At 49.2% G+C, this 22,839-nt stretch overlaps 1 protein-coding gene across 6 annotated transcripts in view; it reads left to right on the top strand.

Moving 5' to 3' along the window:
• Positions 1 to 22,839, top strand: part of Dys (Dystrophin) — a 517,227-nt gene that overhangs the window by 408,907 nt on the left and 85,481 nt on the right. For all 6 annotated transcript variants that reach the window (XM_084587908.1, XM_084587892.1, XM_084587901.1 and 3 more), the window contains 2 exons: positions 2,558 to 2,739; positions 4,318 to 4,507. In XM_084587908.1, coding sequence (XP_084444034.1) covers positions 2,558 to 2,739; positions 4,318 to 4,507 — 372 coding nt within the window. The remainder of the gene's footprint in view (positions 1 to 2,557; positions 2,740 to 4,317; positions 4,508 to 22,839) is intronic.

Genomic DNA, 22,839 nt, shown 5'->3' with positions numbered 1-22,839 from the left:
GAAACTAGTGTCGTCGGTGTCACTCCTTGCAGTCTTTTTGTCTCCTTGCACGCTTTAGACGTTTCGTCCCTGGAGGAGGTGTACGGTAGTTTTTACCGTCTAGCGACGCAGGTTCCAAGACACAGCTTGAAATACTAAAATATATTGAAGTATCGAGCGTTCGATACGCTTCCAAGTAAAGTTTTTGAAGTCTCTGTGGTGTCTTGAGCCATGTGATATGAGTAGCCGAGTACTAATGCAGAGGAGGCGCGCGTTGGGGCGTGTTAGCGAAGAATTCTGCGCCCGCCCTCTGGCACAAAGTCGAATATCTCATGTGACGGAGAGCGCGGGCTCTTACTGTCTAGACCGAATACACTCTGCGTATGGTATACTTTTGTACCTAACATGGTTGCGCCGAGAAGTGCACTTGACCACCTGACTCGCTTGTTAAGGAGGTGCTAAGTTTATCAGTCAGCTAATGAATTAGTCAGTTAGCCACTCAATGAGTTCATTGCTCACGTATGCGTTGTGCCAACTTTTCCCGCCAGTGTGCCTTGTGTTCGGAACGAATAAATATTAAGGTCGCGTCGTCACTCGACAAGCCGGCGTATAGTGGCCATTGATCGAGGTGAGGGGATGAATAAGCTGTCCTACGGTTGGGATAATCTCTGCGTGCAATACATTGGTCTGTTGAAGCAGCGCATGCTATCCTTATTGAGCTCGCTTAGAATGCGTGAACATGTAGTACGATTCGGTTTCAATGGTTTGCTCTCCTAGCTTATGCTATTGACTGAGTAATCGCTTTAATACCTCGTCGAATGGGCTTTTTTTTTTTTTTCATCTGTTCGTGGATCTAATAATCAAGCCAATCAACCAGTAGGTCCGATTGCGCACGAACGTCCGCAGCGAGCAAATTACTGAAATTTAATTTTGTCGTCAACCTCTTGACGTCTGCGATGCGAACTCGCGAACACATTGAGCGTTCAATGAGCGACTGTATATACCAAGTCTCCTGAATCATTACGCTCCTTGACATTGTTTGTCCAGTAGCAGTCCGTGCATTTTCTTTTCCTTCTTCCTACAGCCACAACAACAACGTGTTCTTGGGGATAGGGGTAGGAGGCGGGGGGTAGAGATGGTGAGAATTATGCCGTTTTTCTATGTCACCGCGATCGGGCTACTACGCTGACTGTGGAGACTGAGCGTCGCCGTTCCGCGCAAAACTGAGCGCCTGCCTTCTTTCGTCGGATGCCGCAGGGGTGCGAGATCCTGACAGCCTAGCGCGCCTCGAGCGACTTCCTTTGTTAGCGCGTCGTCAGAAGTAACGGTCGCGCGACGCAGCGATGACAAAGGCGGTCGTGCCACTTTAGACGCGTCGCATCGGCTTTGCCTTCGGTGGTGAAGTGTATGTGGTCCCCCCTGTAGTTGTCCACCGAACAAGGCGTCATGATGCGCGCTTGCGGTCGGTCGGGCGTGAGCGGTTTTCTCTCTCCTCGCGCTCCCGAAGCAACAGTACGGTGCAGCAACAGCTGTTGTTGTTGTTGTTGTTACTGCAGGAAGAAGGAAAAGAAAATGCACGGGCCTGCTACTGGCTCTGTAGCTGAGCCACCTCCGCTGCCTCGTGCATACAGAAGAGAAAATAGAGAAGAAAGAAAAGGAAGAGGGAGAGAAAGGCGCGCGCCGCAACAACAGCCGTCGTCCACCATCGAAATGGTGGCGGGTGCAATGACGTCCTACAACAGATAAAAATTCTGTGGCAGGCTAGCCCTCGCCGCAAGCGGCGGTGACCTACCTGTCCCAGCCCCGTCAGGGGAGTACGCAGCAACAGCATGCTGCAGGTTGTAACGTTCTTAGTGGAAACTCGTGACTATGTGGCGCTCTACCCTGCTACCACTTACCTGTATAGCAGATAACTCGTAGGCTGAGGGAAACTCTTGGAATTACGTTACGGGCATCAAGAACAGCGAGCTGTTAAGCGGCAGCTGCTTTGCATAACGGTAGAGGGAGGAGGGAATATTCTGCTTGGACTACCCGACAAATCAGATTCATGCTAACCTAGCTGCAATTAAAGTAAACACTGTCATGTATTGCAGTGCGCAAGTGGTTCCTCAGTCTAGATTTGAGGAAAAGTGAAACGTGGGAAAGCGTTGGCAGGGAGTCGCGTGGACGGATGACAAGAAGTTTGATGGTTCCGGTTGACCGCTGCCCGCACAGGAGGGGAGGGGCTTGTATTGCAGTCAGCGCAACCTGCTCATTGACGACAGTGATGGGTGTGAGACGGCATAATCATCCGCACCTGCCCGCAGGAACCATTGAGGAACTGCACATTGACGTTATTTTTCACATCAGCGTCGCCGATGTGTGTTCGACATTGTTTTTTTTTTTTTTTTACGTCTTTTCTCTCAGCTAAGTTTTGGTATTCTTGCCAGTCATGACCCGTTCTTTTTTTTTTTTCTGTGTATTTGTTATTCCTCCGTTCAAACGATTCCAGATCGAGACGCTTAATTGTTTATCTACGTTCTGTGCATGATATCCTCGCCTCACATGTCTTAATGCTCGCGCACGCGCGTGTGTGCAGCTGCTGAACGCCGAGCTGAGCAAGTGGAAGGCGGCCGTGGACTCCGTGACTCGGCTTGCGCACAAGGTGGCCTCCGAGCCCCGCGGCGCCAACTCGGTGGGCGCGCCCCTGCAGGAGGATCCCGCCAGGCTCATGGCCGCCATCGAGAGCATCAACCAGCGCTTCGCCGACCTCACCGTCAGGTGAGCCCATTAATCTGGGACGCTGCGTGCGTGCCGGCTGTGCGGGTACACACGTGCCGCAATTTCGTGCCTGGATGCATTCTGTGCGTGTTCGTGGCCCGACCAGAGCGAGAGTGCGGGTTGCATGCCCGTTGGATAGGCGGAGGCCTCTCTCTGCACTGCTGAAAACATTAACAATGAATGCGGGAAGAGATGCGCAGCGTACGTTAGGAAAACTCTGTTACATTGTAGGACATTAAACAATGCAGCTAAATGTAGCACATAACGAGCCCGTTTACGGGCCATCCCTTTATCGTAAAGGAATATGGAATTTCCTCATGCGTGCTCAGGTGTAGATTTGTAAAGACTCTCGGAATAAGCGGCTCAAGAAGCGACTCATGGTGCGCTTTCTAACCTATCTTCGCCTAAAAAGAAAAAAAAATGGACACCTAATATCCGCCTTTAGGAGTATGACGCGATAACGTAGGCTATATCACACAACATATAAAACCCCACTTCAACCCAAGCTGCATGAATGTACCTGCTTGGCCTGCAGGGGCAACGTGAATGCAAGGGGCCTGGCAGGCTGATTCTCGTGTGAAATGAGAGACCTGAGTTGGCAGCTCCTGTTAGACTTAATGTCAGGCAACCCGTACGTCCAGTTAGTGCTCGGCCAAGCCAGCTACAGGCTATCGGCGCAATACTAGTGAATGTTGCACACACGGCGATACCCGGCTTGAGCTAACATAGTGAAGCTATCCTTTCAAAAACTTGGAACAGTGTGGCTTACCAAGCAGTGTCTCCTGTTCAACGCATGGGTAGTCGTATCTTAATCTCATCGCTGAACTCTGACCATACATATATGGGGCACAACTTGCACTCTTGGCGTTCGACTTCTGTTTCAGTCTATATGCGCTGGCGTCCGGCAGTCCCACATATGGTCTTATTCTGTTAGTGTTCGCTCCGAGGCTTGTTGTTGTGTCCTCTGCGATCCCCCAGCTGCACTAGGACAGCCACCCGCGGAAGCGTCCACCCGTTGTTTCTCTCTTGACGCCCCGTAGCGTTTGTTATCAGCGTAAGCCGAAACCCTGCCATATCTGTTGCGAGGAGGGGGGCCGTTAGACTGTCGTCGACCAGCGATCCCCTTTCCCACCCTCCGAAGTGAGTGTCCCGTTGGCTTTCGCTGAATTCGAAGCAACTAACGAAAGAGGGCCTCATCCACTCTCTGCGTACCGTTTACAAACCGTGGCACGCTTGGCGAGCGAGTCTCAAGAGCGGCCAGGCTGCGAGAGGCGACGGCCTCGAGCTCAAGCAGGCATTTCATCCCTTTTATGGGCCGCTTGCAACGTCTGGCTGAGCGCAATACCATCCTGACTTTATTGCCAAGGTCCGCTGGTAAATGAACTCTTAAGTCTCGAATTTACTTCGTCGTGTAATTGCTTTGCTGTTTTTCATTAAAATTAAGTGCATTTTAATTTCTTGTCACGGAGCAGCTAATTCAAAAGGAATTAATGAGTGGCGCCTTCCGAAGTACTTCGAAGCGGTGATGTGCGAGCTCAGAGATCGGTGGCTAACTGCCCGGGTGCCCCTCTTTCGCAGCGTGCAGAACCGCGGTCAGGCTCTGCAGTCTGCGCTGGGCTCGCTGCACCAGCTAGAGAAAGCGCTGGACCGGTTCCTGGGTTGGCTGGCCGAGTCCGAGGCCACGCTGGACGTGCTGGAGACCGAGGCCGACCGCTACGGACCACGGGACGATGTGCATCGCTCCTGCAGCTTCCAGGACAGGATCAGGGTCAGTGGTGGCATGCAATTCGCCTCATTCTCCTCCTGTAGACTTGCTTTTGGACGCTTCGTGTTGTCGGGCGTCACCCTGGAAGACGAGACAGCGCCTTCAGTGATGGGTGCGCCTCACGACGCGGCTTACAACTATCATCGAGCATCGGCCAACAAGTGTTGCTTTCAAGTTCATAAAGGCGCGCGAACGGACTAGTTGGATTGGTTGAGGCATATTTAGCTCATACGACAAGACATAAGGAGTATATTTTCACTCCTCGGCAATCCCCGCTGTATTTTTTTTTTTTGTCTTCTCACCTTAATTGTCCCATCATTTGCCCCTAATATGTCTTTCACGCTCGTCGGTCGATTTTCTTGTTACAAAAGCTATACTTTGTATTCTTGTCCAGGCGCATTTTCTTTGTTTTCAGGCTACGTAGGGAGATGTTCACGTTTCCGTCGGGCTCATGGCGTCGACGTAATTTCGCTCAAGGCCGTTGATAACGCCTCTGATCGCCGGCTGTATACGTTTCTCGATTGTTGGGGCGCGTAGGTCAGCACAAATGGTGGCGGATGCCTGACTCGCGCGCCATCGCTCGACCTCTCATCGCGGTTTGATTGCTTCGTGGGAGCGCGCTCCGCACAGTTGACCGGCGGAAATCGCAGGCGATGCGGCGCCCTCGATTCCAACGCTTCCTTAGCGCGATTTCCATGAATGAACTGGTCATGCGGAGCTTGGGATTTGGGCCGAGGTAGAAAAGAACGTGCGCGGCCATCGCTGGACCGGATGAAACGTCGGTGGACGGACTGAGCGGTGTGGCGCGAATACAGTATCATGCAGTGCATTTCTTGAATACAGTGATTGCATATATTACATTTCCTGTCTCATGAGTGGCGTCACCAGAGTGCGTCGGCAAAGTGTTTTGACAGAGCCCGTCATGAGAGCGTGTACGCAGGAACATTCAATCGCTCATTCCATGGTTAATTAACATAATAGCTAATTAGGTAGTTATATAAATGTAGAAATAATTAAGACACGAGTATGTTTAAATAGTAAATAATTGATCTATTTAACGAAATTATTGATTTGGTCAGTTTTTTAGAAATTGGTAGATCATTCATTAATCAGCTATATTAACTTGTTTCGACAAAGGCATAAAGGAAGAACACTCAGCAACTTAATCGGCATCAGAAAGGAAATGCTTTCGCTTTGCTGCACTTAAGCAAACTTAATTTCAACACTGGAACTTTGTCTCTCCATGTGCGATAGAAAAATCTTAGCTATTGAAAAAAAAAAAAAAATTAAACGTTGTTTGGCGGTTTGTGTAGGGTTGCTGCGAAGCGCATTTCCGCAAAGCCTAGCTAAGTCGCTTGTGAAACCTTATTTGCCCGCAACCTCGTTTCGAATTAAATCGCGGTGGCCCGCATGCGTTGTTCCAAATTTTAGGCACCACTTCACCGTCGGGCCCCTTTTAGGCTGTACAGTATCGGCGGAACCTCGCTGTAATTACGCTTATTGATCGCATATGGCGGCTAAAAATAAGAAGTGAGGGCCCGGAGCTCGACGTGCACCCTTTTCGAGCTTCCCTTTTAATGGTATCGATCGCGCATTGATTGGCAGTAATGACTGGTTGCCCTGGCCGTGAACGACGTGTTCATTTACGGACCATTCTGAGGCTGCTCGAAGCGCTTCGAAATCGTTTTATCGAGCTCTAGTTCGGGACTTAGCCCTGTGGTCGCAACCTGTATCGCGTCGAAACAACCTACTTGGGATTCCTAAATACCGTTTGTTTAGTAATTAACAATTGGAGAAAACATGCGGTCTGCGTCGCATGGTGCGGGTTCGCGAAACGCGGGTTCGCGAATGCGCGAAAGGTGCGGGTTCTGCATCCGCGAAACGTGTCCTCAGCACCCACCGGCGCACTTCGCGAAGACAGCGAGCGGTAGGGCTGAATTCCCGATATTTCTCGTTTTTCATCGCAGCCCGCATTGATATTTGTGATGCCGTAAAATCTGCCGGGAGTCCGCTTAAAGATGTATCTTAAACCGATTAGAAATACTGTAACGTATAGAAATATTGCAAGTAATTGATTCGATGGCAGAAGTCACAAGTGAAGGGGGCAAGCGGATAAAGTATCGTGAATTAGATTGACCAGGACGGGTGTGGGGAGCTGGGCTGAGGGGGGAATTTCGTATACGATTTTAATAAAGTATCCTTCCATTTATGTCATCTTCTAGCTTCCTTGCCTTAACGCGCGTACCTGTCCTTGTTTAATTTACTGTATATGGTAGCCTCACTTAACTTAAGGATGTCGGGATCAAATCAACTTCCGCATTTTAAAGTGAGCTCGAATATGTCGACACAGTTTTGAATATAGCAGGTAGCACTGTAAATACCATAACACAAAACACCCGCAACTTTGTTTCTTCATTTTTCTTTTTCTTCTAATATTGTCTCGCGGTGGTGACAAGGTCGATGACACAAATGAGAAGTCTTAGAGTGCAATGAAGAATCTCTTTATTGGGCTGACTTGCGCCCGCAAAAGAATTAAGCGATTCGGCGGCGGCTAGCAACAATTGGGCTCGGCGGTCGTCGAACAAAGAATGCCCGTCGCACTCGTCAACGTTCAATTTAAAGGCTGCTCAGAACCATCTAGATAACGTCGCAAACTGCTGCTAGCACAACCTGGAACATTGTGGAAACATACGCGAGTGATCGGAATCTTCGAGACAGATCTCGGCGCATCTTTCGGGACAACGAAACTGATAAAGGTGCGCCTCGCGACATCGAGCATTAACAAACAAATAATACAGAACTGATACGCGAGCCAGAATCCGAGTGATAAAGCCGCACGCCGGTGGCTGTTAAAAAGAACAAATACAGTTTTGAAGGTTTCGCGGCTATATACCTGAAGAAGTGATGCTTGTTAATCTGTTACCTTGGCACGCGCACCTAGTGTTGGTTTACCTATCGATTCGTTCGCGCGTCCATGCAAATCCCTACAGTGCAGACGCCGGTTATTTTGGTGTTTGCGTGCTCGGCATTTGGCACAATGTCGCACCGGCAGCAGCAAGGCATGAGCACATGACGCGAGATGAGCCGTATCGTTTGCCTCGGGAACGTTAGCATGATACAAATATAGAAATATAGTGAAGTACCCCCGCCCCTTCCCCTTCTTCGAGCTCTTAATCCCTTTATAAGAGAAAGGGAATCCCTGTTTTGAGAGCTCTACTGAGGGTTCTGCTATAGGAATGAGGAACAACTCGTACCGGTTTTTTACGTTTGTCGAAGACGATGTGCAGTAACAGTGGGCTGCGCCTCGCACCGAATCCGACGAGCGAGTTTCGGAGCAGACGCGAAAATAATAGCGCGCAGGCCAGTGTGTCGTCGGTATGTTGAACGAAGAGTCCCTTCGGATACTCACGGTGCGTTTACAGTGCGTTTTGTGCGTTCGACAAATGTGTGTTCGAGTCCTATAAACACAAAGTGAAGGGCGCGTTTTGCGTTTTGAAAACGCAGTTCTCGCTAACGCGGCGAAGCCCGTGCAGCGACTGCGTGGGATGACTCTTTGCCCGTAGCAACACCGGGGCCTGTTCACCCAGTGCTGGGCCCCCCCTTCGTTTCGCAAGCACTGCATGCTCGTTAGCCTCGGCGTAAACCAAAAATAGACCAAATATTTCGGGACTTGAACCGAACACACTTCCTTTACCACGCAAACAGGCTTCAGGGGTACCGAGGGGTAGAGTTGGCCGTCGAGCGGGAAAAGCAGAGGCGGGGGAGGAATTCGGGAGGAAGTGTGGTATTTGTAGGGAAGAATTGGATGGAGGGCGGCGGTGGCCTATCGATTTAGCGCGTGTTGGCGCGTGTGCCGAAGCTTTGCGCGCTTGTTATGTGCGCGCACAGGATCGTCTGTGCCTAACAGCCCTCCGCGCCTACGCGCAGCCTGTTTGTACCCGCGAAGACGCTCCTTCACTCACCATATTTTCCCCTCGCTTCGGCTGGAAGCGAGCCGTCGATTAGGCGGAAGTGCTGCTGATTCAGATGAGGCCGGAATTTGGTGGGTGTTCGCGCGAGCGCGGGCTATCCGAGCTCCGCTAATGAAATGGCCGGATTTTCTTGCATCCTCAGAAGAAAAAAAAAATGGGGAAGAAGGGGGGGGGGGGGGGGGGGGGGGCAGACTGCTTTTCGTCAGTTCCACGTGGATGCCGACTGTAGCTCTGACGCATGTGCTCGTGGCTGTGAACGCTTAGAGAAGCTCCGTAGCCACTTAAGCTAGTACTCCCCGATGCTGATGCGGGAGAATCGCGGGACTTGTTGCTGGGCGGACGCCAGGGCAGCTAAAAGCTTCTCGTAATGTAACCAAGCTTAACAAGCGAAACAACAAATTAAGGACAGTTCCTTTTTTTTTAGCTTTCTTTTAAACACGCTAGCCACTTCTTTTTGCCAGTTTTTTTTTTTTTTCGTCACAGGTTAGCCGCTTTTCTTTGAAGCCATATCAATACTGTCTTGCAAAACTGCTCTTAAAGAGCATTTGAAAGTGTTTCATTGGTTCATCTTAAAGCAGCGCGAAACACAAGACTAAAAGGAACAGGAGACGACACAAACGCTTGTGTCGTCTCCTGTTCCATTTAGATTGCCGTAACACGCGCGCGCGCGCGCGCGCGCGCACGCACGCACGCACGCACGCACGCACGCACGCACGCACGCACACACACACACACACACACACACACACACACACACACACACACACACACACACACACACACACACACACACACACACACACACACACACACACACACACACACACACACACACACACACACACACGTGCGAAAGAGAATTTACATAGAGAGAGAGGGGGTGGGGGAGAGGCCGGGAGAGATATTGAACATAGTAGATGTTGCAAATATTGTTAAACTCCAAAGTTTGCTCAGACCTGCACGCTTTTTGCATGGATTCGTGCTTTCGCCACGTTACTAGTTCGCGAGTCCATTTCACAACTTGCAGTGCGAGCGCGGAAACTTAAGGGTTCCACTATTATACTAATCTCACGCGTTTTCGTAAGCTGTAAACCGCACATTTCTGACAGCCGTCGTATTCGTACACCTTCCACACTGCTGCAATAAGTTGTGAGATTGAGTGCGGGACGCAATGTTTCCCGCGCGCTTGCCTCCGAGGTTCGCCCGCCATGCCCTGCTACGACATTTTGCACCGCTAGCTATCCACCCCCCAGAGCCGGCATCGCCGCCGTCTTCGGCTGGATTTGGAAGGGGCTCCCGCCAAGCCGTCGCCTCCGTAAAGCTCTTGAGCCGTTGTTTGTGCAAGACCTTACGTCGATTCCAGGCGCGGCTTGGACGCCGGCGCTGGTCGCGGCACCTTGAAGTTCGCCCCGCGCCTCTACCGTGCTCCCTCCTCGCCAGAACGGTGCAGCGCCGTGGAATCTGTTGAGAAGGCGTCAACCAATCGGGAGTAGCCCTGTTTGGTGTACCGACCAATGGCGTCATTCGTCCACTTCTTGTACGCGTATTTCGGGCCTTTATTATTCCACCTTTTAAAATACGATCTCGTGACTGCTGCGTTGAAGAATAGAGCTTGCTCTTCAATTTTTTTTTCTTCTTTGCTCGCAGCTATACGCTCATCTGTGCAGCCATTGCTGAACACTGATCAGCGGCGGCCTCGTCACATCCTAACTTAAGCACCGCTGCGTAGTATTAGGAGGCGGAGTGTACGTTGATGCGTCTGGGGCTCCCCTTTTCGCGCATCTGTACACCTTGCCCATTCTCGCTATCGCACTCGAGCGCGAGGCTTTCCGCAGAACTTGTGGCCTCTTTCCCGCGCATTTGCGCCCGCGCCCTCCCGCTCCAGATATCGCAGGTGGATGAGGCGCAGCATAGTACTCCTTGTCTCCCTCGTCGTAATACCGGTGCTGGAACTGCTGTGCCATTTTTATCAAACTGCGCCAAATGGACAATCCGGCTAAATGTACAGAACTGACTTTTTTCCTTGCTAGTGTGCCAAAAAGTCATTGAAAAATCTCCGCCGAAAACGAAACTGAATCCGGCGCTTTTAAATTTTGTTTGAATGCTCCTTCTATTATTGTGTCGTAGAAAGTAGGGCTATAGAAATGTACGAAATTTCGAATAGTTTGCGAACAGAATTTGATGTTCAATTTGAGCTGTACCGCGCGTTTCCGTTCCGGCACTGTCCAGCTCCCCTGATTCTCGAGGTCGAAAACAGTGGCGTTTTCACTACTATAGCTTGACATTCTCGATCTCCAGCGTGCGCAATAGTGGCGGGCCTTGCATGAAAGAAATTCAATGACGTCACTCCGAGACCCGCCGTGGTCGCTCCGCGCTCGTGGATCCGGAAACGGAACTGCATCTGCCCGCAGAGCTTCATTGCGCCACGACGCAGCTGACCGTTGGCCGTGAACACGCGTAACGCGCTAACGAAGACTGTCAACAGTCGCCAATGCTTCTACCTGCTCCTTTCTGTTCCTATGATGCGCTGCGCGCACGGAAACGGCTTCAGGCTGAGTGGGCGGTGACACGCGAGCATTCCAGCGGCGCGGCCACGTACAGCTTTCAAAACGCGTAATTTTCATCTCTTAGAATGTTCTTGTAAGCATTATCGGATAAGGAAAAAGTGGAAGTCTGAAATAAAGGCCTCGGAGCGCTATCGCGTTTCTATGTTGCTTAGATCGAAGCCCGCGCGCTCTCGCGTGGTATAGTTCCGTTTTCACACATTCAGTTGCGTGCCGTCGCTGCAGGCACGGGATCGCATCAGCGCTGATAGAATTCGAGCCGCACTTAAGCACTGGAACATCATTTGGAAATTTCCAGAGGGTTTTCGAAAGTGGAGCTGCCGGATGTTCTTTTGAAAGCACACTTCAAACGCCTTTTGATGTGACCGCCACTTTTCGAACCTGATTAGTTCGAAAAGCATAGCATCGTAGCAAAAGAATTTGAAATCAGATCGATGAAGAGTGGATGTGCTGAAAAATATTGCTGCCAAAATCACTCGGCCGTTTATCGTCCAAATGTGGCAGGGCATGGTACTGGGGAACTGATACGCGCGAGCACTAAACGTGCGGCGTCGAATTAAGGAGCATTTGGGTGAAATTCATCTGCCAGCGCTGCTATACAAGCGTTGCGAGGAAGGTGGCTAAGGTGGCACATCATAGCTTTAGTGGCTTTTGTGCCATAAAACTCAATAGAACTATCTGATAACGAATCTATGAAGGGTGTGGTCGCTTGCATCCGAGCGGCCGCTGCTCGTTCTCGAGCTCTCTCGCTGCTTTTAGTCAACTGTGTGCCGTTTGATGCCCTTTGAGGATCTTAAAAGGAAGGCAAGAAATATGGGACTTTAGACTCAAGAGGGTCATTTCTGCACTTTGTGCAGATTGTTTTTCGTATCTTTGTTAACTTTTTTTCCCTGAAGCTCTTAAGAGTGCTATAAGGACGAAATTCTAATTTAAAGTTTATATATATATTGTTTTACGGTCGATCGCAGGCACAATCTGAACTTTCTAGCCGTAATGACCAAAATTTGGTTACCATTCTCCATTTTACGTGATTCGGCAACCATTTTTTTGCTTTGATATATATACATTTTATGGTATAAAAGAAAGAACGTCTGCTGCCAAAGGCGATTTTTCCTGCGGCAAAACCTGGAATTTCTTCTCCAAATTGCGTTTTCTTTTGCTGAAACAACAGCTGTTGTTTCAGGACGCCTGTTGTCAGTTCCACCTCAGCGTGTACTCGTATAAGAAGCCTTCTCCAGGGCCCCTCTTTAATGAGTGCCCCGGGGTGATATGCGTCGATGTCTGGCTGCCGCAGTTTCCTTACAAGTCTCCTTAAAAGTCGTGTCAGTGCGCAAAAAAAAAAAAATAAATAAATAAATAAAATAAATAAATAAATAAATAGAAAAGAGAAAGCTCGAAACTCTACTAAACTGTCTCCTTTTTGAGCAAAGTAGCTTTTTGATGTGGAGCAGCATTCTCGGCGTGAGCGCTATGGCAGATCGCCGGCGAAACGAACGGGATGCTTGCAATCGACGTAGTGTTTGTGACACCTGCGAATGCGGTACATTCTGTCAACATTGCACTATAGATCCGTATTTTTTCACCATCAGATTTTTTTTTATTTTTTTTTCCCTCTGGAAACTCTTAGCAGCTTCATGGCCTTCCGCGCCATTCACTTAGTCTTGCAGCACGCGTACTAATTATGCGTTAGATTTGCCTCGAAGCGCATGCTGTGAACTAATGCTAGGGTATGTTTTTAGTGCGTCTGCTCTGAGGGGCGGGAGATATGTGCGTCTTTACTGTAGATACCAAAGATATCATCCAGAGCCCCTGTAGTATTGGAAACTTGTGGTATGTCAGGAGTTGGTGAGTACATTTTGTTGTGTATTACGCGCTCACCGTTCTACCAACAATATTGCAGCCGATTTATCTAAGCTGGCCGATTGCGAAGTATGTGCGAAAGCATTTAACGTTTCATTTCGCTTTCGGTTGGAGGCTATAGGGTTTGAAGTTAAGGCTTCAGGCAAAGATCTGCGAAATCGGCAACTAGGGTCTGATAGTGTTAGTGCACTGTACAATTTGGGAACGTTAGCGCAACTTAGTAGATGGAAGTTGACGATGATGATGATATGTAGCGAACAGCGCAAGAGAGTGGCAGTGAGTGAGAGAGTAATATTTATTAAATGGGGCCGGCACGAAGTCCTATTCACTATAGAAAGGAAGCAGGGACAGGAAGATCACATTTCGATGCCAAACTCCCTGAGGGATAGCATTGCGGGGTCGGACACAAGCGTCGTCAGAGCTTTTCGATCGTACTATAGTTTATACTTAAGTGACTATAGTTTTGGTATGAATTTTTTTTTTCGTGTTTATAGATTGCGGCGCCGTCTAGAAGCGGCCAATAAAAGATATCCGCCATTGCCGTCATTGCTTTTCTCTCTTTTTTTTCCCTTTTATCTCTTAGTTACTCCCGCGGCTGATATGCCTAGTAATTTTTGCTGCTACATCTCCTCAACTAATTTATTTTTTGGGTGTTTGTGTATTTATCAACAATGTGAACGTTTACAACAGTTTACTTTAAGGACTGCGCGGCGTCGCCACTGTCCGTAAACACCCGAATTTAGACCAATCGGAACCGTCGTTTCTTGATACGTGGGCCCTGTGGGAAGTTTCGCAAAACGTAATATTAAAGAGCTCCGAGCTTCGTTGCTCGGTTTAGGGGCAGACCCTGTGCTGCACCGTTGTGCAGGCGTGCATGCTGCATTTTCTGCTTGTAAACCTGACCACATGTTCGTAATCCTATTCTTCGTGTTCAGCGCTGCTCTGTCGATCTTCTGATTCAGATGCTGGTACCTTACGGTGCCTGGGACTGTTTTTGCATTGCTAGTATGATACGCGGTGATAGCTACGAGGTTATTCCTACTGGCTTCCAATGATAAATTCTTAGGCGCGAATTCGCTATGCTGCGATGGTTTATTTATTTTTTATTTTTTTCCTGGGCTAGGCAGACGCTTTCGCTATGCTAGGTTAACCAATACCAATCGCAAGGTCGTACAAGCAGCAAGGTTGTTGGTTAGATTATACCGCGTTCAGCAGTGTTTTCGCACTAAATCATAGGGAAAATTTCGAAAGGGAACTTTTTTGGGGGGGTAGGTCGACTCTTTCATTTGGCCATAAATATTTCGCGCGCAATTTCTGCCTGTGAGAGTTGTGGAAGTTGTTTGCGCATCAGTAATGATTGTCGCGATTATAACTGGTCGTCCGACAGCTTGGAAGACACTACTTAATCTTCCCCTGTCGTGTTGTCTGAGTGACGCCTAAAAATAAAAACAGGAAAATTAAGCTCCTTCACCAAAAGCTTAATGTGCCACGCAACTCGCATCGAAACTGGTGACATGCGATGCTGAACGAGGCCCATATATATGTGAGCCAGTGTGCGGACCACCGGAGTGCGGACGATCCTTTGAACTCGGCGCGCTTTTACTTTGCGTTTTCGTCTTTTTGTTTCTTTCGTGCGTCAAAAAGTCTCGCCTCCTGCGAAATATATCCCTCGAGTGGCGGCATGCGGATATCGCCTCGGGCGCAAGATATGAGTCGGGAGGGAAACTGAAACAGGCCGGTAAGCAAGCGACAGGGAAGGCCTGCTGGACGCCACCGCCGCTGCCTCTGCCGCCGCCGTAATTCAATCGGACCGGTCAGCGTGCGTCAGTATAATCAGGCTAATCCGATAACATTTCGCCGTCAAGGCGTCGGTGGCGCAATCACCGAGCCACCGCCACTGCCGCTGTTCTGCTACACCCCTCTTCTCCCATCCTCCCACCGTTCTCCTGCCGGCGGCGAGTCCTCGTCAAGCCGCGACTGGCCTCTCTGTTCTGTTCTTTGTTCCCCCGTCTCCGATAGACAGGAAGAATGCCTTCTCCCTCCCCAACAATCAGACTTTTTCTTGTATCTTGTGACACCCGCTTTTTCTGCTTTCTCTCTCGAGCCATGTTCACCTTCTTTTTTTTGTCCCTCAACTCTTTTGTCGGGCTCATGTATACAAGGATTAGGCTTTGCTCTTTTACCAGAAGCTGCGAACTCCGAGAGATACGAAGGCGTGTAAGCTCTAGCGTCTGGCTGCTTCGCCATGCGGGGAGTTAACCTTGCTCGTGAGCACTTATACAGTACTTCCTTTACATTGAAGCGGTCGTGGGCATGCGCGACTATTTTCCATAAATTTCTCTAGTTTCTTTTTCTTTTTTTGTGTGTAAACTAAATCGCTGCGAATTGAGAGATTGTTCACGAGAAACCGATGGTCTTTGTATTTTTTTATTAACAGTTTACATTGCGATGATCTAATACGCTTTTCACCCACTGAAATTATCGCACATTTTTTATTTACGTTTTATTGTAAATGTGACCGCCGCGGTGAGCATGCTTCATGTCGCCATCCCACTGTCTATATACGTTTACCGGGAACATATGAGGTTTGGTCGTAGAGCGTCGCAATTACCACTCATATTCTCGCTCAGAAACGATTGGGATTTTCATGTCGCTACCTTTACCTATGACTAAACTCCGTTAGAAGCCGCCTAGTGTCGACATTTATTACTTTCCCCTCAACTTTTCGACCTCTGCGTAAGAACGTCGTTTCAAATGTTGTGTTTGTCGACTGCTGGGTGAAATTTCTACGATGTTTATTTGCTAGCGCTCACTGACTGTCTTGGTTCTTGTTGCAGTAGTATTAAAAACCAAGGAAGGTAACGAAGCTATATATTTATATGCAGGGGACAAAAGAAAAAAAGAACGAGATAAAGTTTCACAGTGTTAAGGAGACGTCCGGCACTTCCATACACCCTCCACGTATCTCGCGATACTTAAAAGCCTGGCGCTCCGAAGAGAGATGGTCTCTCCTCAGTCTTGTGGACGCCGCGGCTGTGATTAATGAATCATGCCCGCCGTGGCAGGTCTTCTCGTCCCCGCAGTTTCAACGACCTCGGGAGAAAAGCCTAGCTGGCCCCCACCTACAGGGTGGGGGCCAGCTAGGATCTAAGCCGCGGTGTAGAGGAAGACTTGCCTCTCGCCAGTGTTTCCTTCAATCTAGTAAATTCCAAATTCTGGTTGGCTTTTTTTTTTTTTTTTCCCTCATGTTGCTCGCTTTCTGCTAGCATGACTGCGTGTCCCGGCAGCCGAATCCATATTTTCTTTTGCCCCCGCGCCTGAAAAATGAAGAGTGGTCCCCGAGTATCGAACTGACTTCTTCATCGTTGGAGAGGAAAGAACACGGGAGAAACGCGGGGAGAGATAGCCGCCGCCAGAGAATCGCGAACATCTCGAGAGGTCACACACTTGGGCTGACTTGGAAGTTTTCGCGGGCCCCGCTTTTCCCTTTTTCGCTCTTGGTCATGGTACGCAGCGCGTGTCGTCGAATTTTAACGCTTATATGAAAAAAGAAAAAAAAAAAAAGCGCGTCGCTTCAAAGAGTGCCCGTGGAATACCTTTGTCGCAGTTGTTTCGTATTCTGCGCTGGAGATAGAGACGTTATTTACTTTTATCATCCGGAACAGGCGTTAAAGCAGGCGGCGGCCTGGAAAAGAGGAATACGCATCGACATTTTCTCGCAATTCGACGGTGGCGTAGAGCCGGAAATGTTGAGAAGCGAATCAAAGAAGCCGCATTCAGTCGTACAGTGCGACACGCTTTCGTGCAGTCGAACTTGGGATACATGCACGACAGGTAAAGCGCACGTTCCCTGCTCCTTTTAGAACGTACCGTCGTGTTCTACCATGTACTGCGTCGCAACCTGCTTGTTTGCTGCTTGTAAAGGCACACTACATCACACATGTCTGCAACGAGAGCTGCTGTTAGGGATTTGCAAGCAATTTCCCTGGTCTGATTACGCGTAAACGTATATATATATATATATATATATATATATATATATATATATATATATATATATATATATATATATATATATATATATATATATATAGGTGGGCGTAACTGGCGCATGGCTGTATAGGACCACTGCACAATGTCACTGCTCTTAGGTGCTGTGCACCAACGAAGGCAATCCATGTTAAATCCGTGTTAAATCCATGTTAAATCCGCTCATATCGCAAGCGTTCGCTGTTATCTGGTGCGGCTTCGAGCCTCTGCAACACGCGGATACTTTTTTTTTTTTTCTTTGTGCACTTGTTGTTGTGGCTGTAGGAAGACGGAAAAGAAAATACACGGGCTTGCTACTGGCTCTGTAGCTGAGCCACCTCCGCTGACAGAAGAGAAAATAGAGAAGAAAGAAAAATAGGAAAAGAAAGACGCGCACCACAACAGCCGTCGTCCACCACTGAAGCGGTGGCGGGTGCAATGACGGCCTAAAACAGATAAAAATTCGGTGGCAGGCTAGCCCCCGCCGCATGCCGCGGTGACCTACCTATCCCAGCCCTATCAGGGCCAGGACTAGCAGTGACGGTGAATGATGAAAACTATCAATGAACGCTAGAGAAGTCGCCGGCAGAAAGTTGCCTCTGTTTCTGCTACTCCGCAGTGATGAAGTAGACGGGGAAAGGGTGGGTAGAGGGAGTGATAGGTAATGGCGTCGTAATGGGTCAAGCTATTATACGTGAGGTGGCCAACACGTAAGTTCGCGGCACTCATATCCATTCTCATGCTATAGTCGTGCAGTTCGCTTGACACTTGTCGCAAAAGTCGGGGGCCTCGAATCCGCTGTAGCCGCGCGCACCTCGTGTGCGGGTGCGGCCAAAATATTACGGAGCACACTTGGGCGTTCGAAAACCTCTCCATAGAAAACGTGTGATGTTTTCTTCACACGCGAGCGCAGCAGCGGCAAGTGCTAACATTGCATGCAGTCCTTCCTAGTTGTCGTAGCCGAGGCGTGTAGAGTTTGAGCGCCGCATTATACGCCTTTATATATATTATGGCCAGGACTGTACACATGCTTGTTTCAAGCAAAAATGTCAGCAGAGGCTTCGCGTTCCTCATATCCAAATGTGATCCCGTGACCCCTTCCTTCAGTGGCCACCCATCGCAGGTCTTCGTTCAGTGGCTTTCATTCCGGGAGGTGTTTTAGTTGTGTTCGTCCTTGTGTTCGTTCTTCACGTGCATCGAACATACGCGACAAGCACTCTGTGGCATGCGGCAACAATACGTCCAACTAACTGGACCCACATCCCCGTGCCAAACTTGGCGTAAAGAGTGCGTAGTGGACATCCGGTGCGTCCATTTCGCGTAACGCTCAGTCCATCACGCGAGCATTTCACCACCCCCGCCCGGCTGTGGCGGCGGCGGAATTCTCCGGATGCCACTGTCCGCTGAGCTCGATGTCCGGTTGCGAGGACTTATGTCGAGCGCACGGCAGCGAAATGCCTGCTTCGGCCGGTCGGCGCATGAAACGAAAGAAAACGCGGGCAAGTGTGTGGCGTGGACGCAGTCCCCAGAGAACCATGACTCGCGTACATATTTTGCGCGCTTGTGGTGCAGTGGCAGTGTTTGCGGAAGAGTTTGCAGTATCCCATTCGCACATACAGCCGCTCATTGTCGGCGGAACGTGCCTCTAAGGGGATGTAGTCGAGGCACTTCCTCTAGCGTTGTGAACTTGTGATGCATGGGAACGTCAACTGGGTCCCCCTTCCCCCTCCCACCTCATTGTTTTTTTTTTTTTTTTTGTTTTTTTTTTTTTTTTTTTGCGCGCTTTTTTTTTTTTTTTCGTCTGTGTGCGCTTGCTGCTGTATCTTGCCTCGGGGTTTGTGCACGACTCCACGGTACCCGAGACTCGAGTTTCAATTCGTTTTCTCTCCCTTCTTTCGCAGTCATCCATCCTGTGTCATCGACAGCCTTCTGTGCACTCTCAGAGAAAATTACCGTTTACTGTGATTTTGCTTTGTTGTGGAAGAATTGTATGTAGTTGCTTACCTATTCCCTGCAGTTACTAATAAGGAAACTTTGGCCTGTTTGGATCGTCTCTACCCTGCGGGACCCATGTGAGAGTTCTCAATAGTTACTGGCCGTAGATCGAGTCTGTCTCCTTTGCTGCCCACATCTTAATTATTCCCCGGTGGATTGACGAGTTCGCATATCCATGACCTGGATTTCGATCGAATGTTTGAGGAAACATCGTGTGGCGAACGGCGGTCGCTATAGGTAAAAGAGCACTCGTTAAGAGAAACAAAATGAAAACAAAAAGTTTGCTCTCCGGCTGTGGTGCCGCGTTAGGACAGTGTTTCGCGATTTGTACCCTCTTTCGTCCTTGCTATCTGTGCAAGGGACCCAAACATCCATTTTTCTGTTTTACTTCGTTTCTCTTGTCGAGTTTTTGTTTGCCCTTTTCAGCCTGAGTGTTTAGTAAATAACAATTGTTGTTGCTCGTAGTCAACCGGAATTAATTCTTTCTGGTTAACATCTCTGCCTTCCGCCCTCCTTTTCTCCTCCTCCTCCTCCTTGTTGCTCGTGAATGGAGAAAGTTCTGGCGGCTGTGGCAGCTCGCATCGAGCGAGACAAAGAATACGAGATGATGGAAAGATAGAGAAGGAAGATGAGAATGCTCCGTTACTCGCTCACGCCAGTCAGGGAAAAGGGGAGGAGGGGGGTTCGTCATAGCTGACGCTTTGCGAGAGAAAGGAGTTGCTTCCGTATGAAAGAACAGGGAGAGGGGGGCCAATGACGGTGGTCGAAGGGAAGACGTGCAAGGACCAAGAAAAGTGGAATGGTAGCGAGCGAGACGTTTTCTTCGCCTATGCTTGCCCTCCTTCAGGACTTCCCGGCTCCTGCCACCTTTGTTGTAGAGCATACGCGTTCTCGGCGGTGGCCGCGGCGCGTCCCGAAGGAGAAGCCGATATCGAGCGCGAAGCCGATATCGGCATCTAATTTCGAGGTTCACTGCCACAGAATCTACCAACTGCATACGGCTCTATCTCTTTCCCATTTTCCACCTTCATCCATTCGTCGTTCATTTTGTCCATGGCTGCAGTCTCATTCTTCCTTTCTGGCGCTCTTCTCTGCATGAAGTGTTCCACCGTCTTTCCGGGTGGTGGCGTTTGTGCCGAACAGAAGGTTAGCAAGGGAGGGGTGTATAGAAGGGTGGAAGTGGGCCTAAGACAGAATGCCAGAACAGAGCCCGTGCACACGCGCGCACCTGTCAAGGTAGTATAAATAACGTTCGAGCGTCGTATATCGACGTGCTTTGTCTTTTACCGTGATAGCCTTCTCACACGTCGCGTGGCTGCTGGTCGCTCTGTTCCGTTTGCCCTCTCGTGCCGGCACTGCTGCGGCTGGATTGGCGCTTTCGGGAGTGTGTTCGCTGTGCGCCACCGATGTCCGAGACAGGGTTCGTGCGGGAACAGTCTATTGTTTAATTCCTTTACTGGTTCCGCCGTAGTTCTTTTTTTTTTTTTTCTTGTCGGTGAAAGTGGGGCTTGCGTGACGCACGTGCCGTGCTCCCTCGGTATTACAGCTGCACGGTGCAGGACACGCCTGCTGTGGATTGTTGTGCACTTTTTCTAATGTTTCTATTTCACCACTTTCGGCTACAGCGGTGAATGGGGATAGCCCTCCTATTGAACGCCTCTGTCTTTCGGCATTCAGTCCTTCCGTCTTTTTTATATCTGACATTGCTTGCTTTCCGTTCGTGACCGATGGAGCCTTCTTTTGTCGTTTGTTTGGAACGTTGGTGTTTTCTTTAGCTCGAAAAAACGCTTGTGTGTGTGTGTGTGTGTGTGTGTGTGTGTGTGTGTGTGTGTGTGTGTGTGTGTGTGTGTGTGTGTGTGTGTGTGTGTGTGTGTGCGTGTGTGCGTGCGTGCGTGCGTGCGTGCGTGCGTGCGTGTGTGTGTGTGTGTGTGTGTGTGTGTGTGTGTGTGTGTGTGTGTGTGTGTGTGTGTGTGTGTGTGTGTGTGTGTGTGTGTGTGTGTGTGTGTGTGTGTGTGTGTGTGTGTGTGTGTGTGTGTGTGTGTGTGTGTGTGTGTGTGTGTGTGTGTGTGTGTGTGTGTGTGTGTGTGTGTGTGTGTGTGTGTGTGTGTGAAGGCAGTCACGAACATTAGTGTCCACCGTTTTTCACCGTGAATTATCCGCGCGTGTACCAGTTATAAATTTCATCTTAATTGTTAGTCATATATTTCTATTTCTGGACCTTCGGTGTATCGTCGCCTTTTGCTGCCTTTATTTGTTGGCCCCAGAGGGCTAAATATGCTTTTATTAGTTCCTGCTTTTGGGCTGGAATTCTTTTCTTATTCCTTGCCACTTCTGTTTAATTGTTTTGTCACCTTTTGTGCGTGACTTTTTCTTGCCAAGGACGTAGAAGCATTACTCAGGAAAAATGGCTTAATCGCTCTTCGGACGATGCTGCAACTGTGTGTCGCCAGATTTCCAAGGCCGTTAATGTTGTGATTGCTGGTTTAAAATGTAACTATAGATTGGTTTATAGAAAAAAGAGAAGCAGAGGGCTACGCTATAATTTCGACTACCTGGAGATCTTTAACGTGCACTGGTATCGCACACCACGAGGATGCGCTTGCGTTTCGTTTCGCCCCCATCGAAACACGGCCAGGTTCGATCACGGGTGCTCCGGTTCAGTAGCCTCTAGTGTCTTAACCAGTATGTAGGAGCCTCAAGGTTTCGAGAAATTGCATGTATGCTCAACGTTCTTCCGAAAATAAAAATAAATTGTGCGAAACGCAGTAGTGGATGTTGAAGCGTCTTAGCCCTGCTGTTCACACTTCTCTGCGTGTTTTCCTTTATTTTCTTTTCATTTTTCTTTTTTTTTTCTTTTTTTTTTTTGGGGGGGGGGGGTATTTTTACCCGTCTTTCCGGGGGTTAGTTATCCATTGTGTGCAGGCTTCATGTAATTTTGTCAATAAAGAAACCCGCAGGTTATTGTCCTACTACTAATACCAGGTGCATGGTTTACTTGCAGATTGCACTTTGTATGCGCTGTTTTATGTATTCGCTGTAAGTGGCTCATGTATTCCATTTCACAACAGCGTAGCTTCCGCTTGATGTCGCTTTCTCGCCCTCGTGATATGTCAGCTACGACATGGCCACGAGCACGACGAAGGTTTTGAATACCACGCTGCAGTACTCGCGACTTCCAGAAAGAATATTTTTCCTGCCGGCACTCAGTGGCCTGCCTAAGCGAAGCGCTTTAAGCTCATTGGCTACGGATCGCGCAGTTATCGACGCCATAGGCACAGCTTCGTCTCTCTCTCTCTTTTCTCTTTCTGTCTCTTATTGCTAGTTGTCACTTCCGCTCTGAAGCACTACGTGGCTCTCCAGTGCCGGAGGGGCGGAGACTCAAAAGTGAACTGCTCGGAGCGAAACTTAAGAACTGTTTCTCATCACGCGCGTGCCATCCCCGAAGATCCATTTTCTTTCTTATTCATCTTTAAAATTTTGAAAAAAAAAAAAAAAATTCTTTCTGTCCGCGCGTCTCTCTTCCGTTTGAGCGCAGAAGGCGCGGATAGCACGCTTGTTCACCGCGAAGGTTTCGGCGAAAGTGTACTGATACTGTGCGGAGCGTCATCTTTGCAGGAAGCGCCCTTGCTCACTCTTTGTTTATTTGTTTACATTCGCCGAGGCGTGACTCCCCGACAATTGAAGTTTGTCCGTGCGCGCGTTTTTCTCCAACTCGTTTCGCGCTCTTTTTCTTTTTCTCTCTTCGATCTCGCGCGTGTTTGTTTTTCCCGCCGGTTCCTACAGAGAATCGGCGGTGCAGCCTGTACACCTGGCAGCAGCAGCAGCCGCCGCCGCCGGCGATTGAAGCGTTATGAAATCCCTCTGTGTCAACACGCGACTCGGTTCTCCTTCCCGCAGTGCGCACGCACTTTGGAAG

This window comes from Amblyomma maculatum, chromosome 1 (genome assembly GCF_055883805.1).
Source record: "Amblyomma maculatum isolate TAMU_Amacu chromosome 1, ASM5588380v1, whole genome shotgun sequence".
Classification (NCBI taxonomy): Eukaryota; Metazoa; Arthropoda; class Arachnida; order Ixodida; family Ixodidae; genus Amblyomma; species Amblyomma maculatum.
The sequence above is the reverse complement of the archived record's forward strand: the minus strand, read 5'-3'. Positions and strand labels throughout refer to the sequence as shown.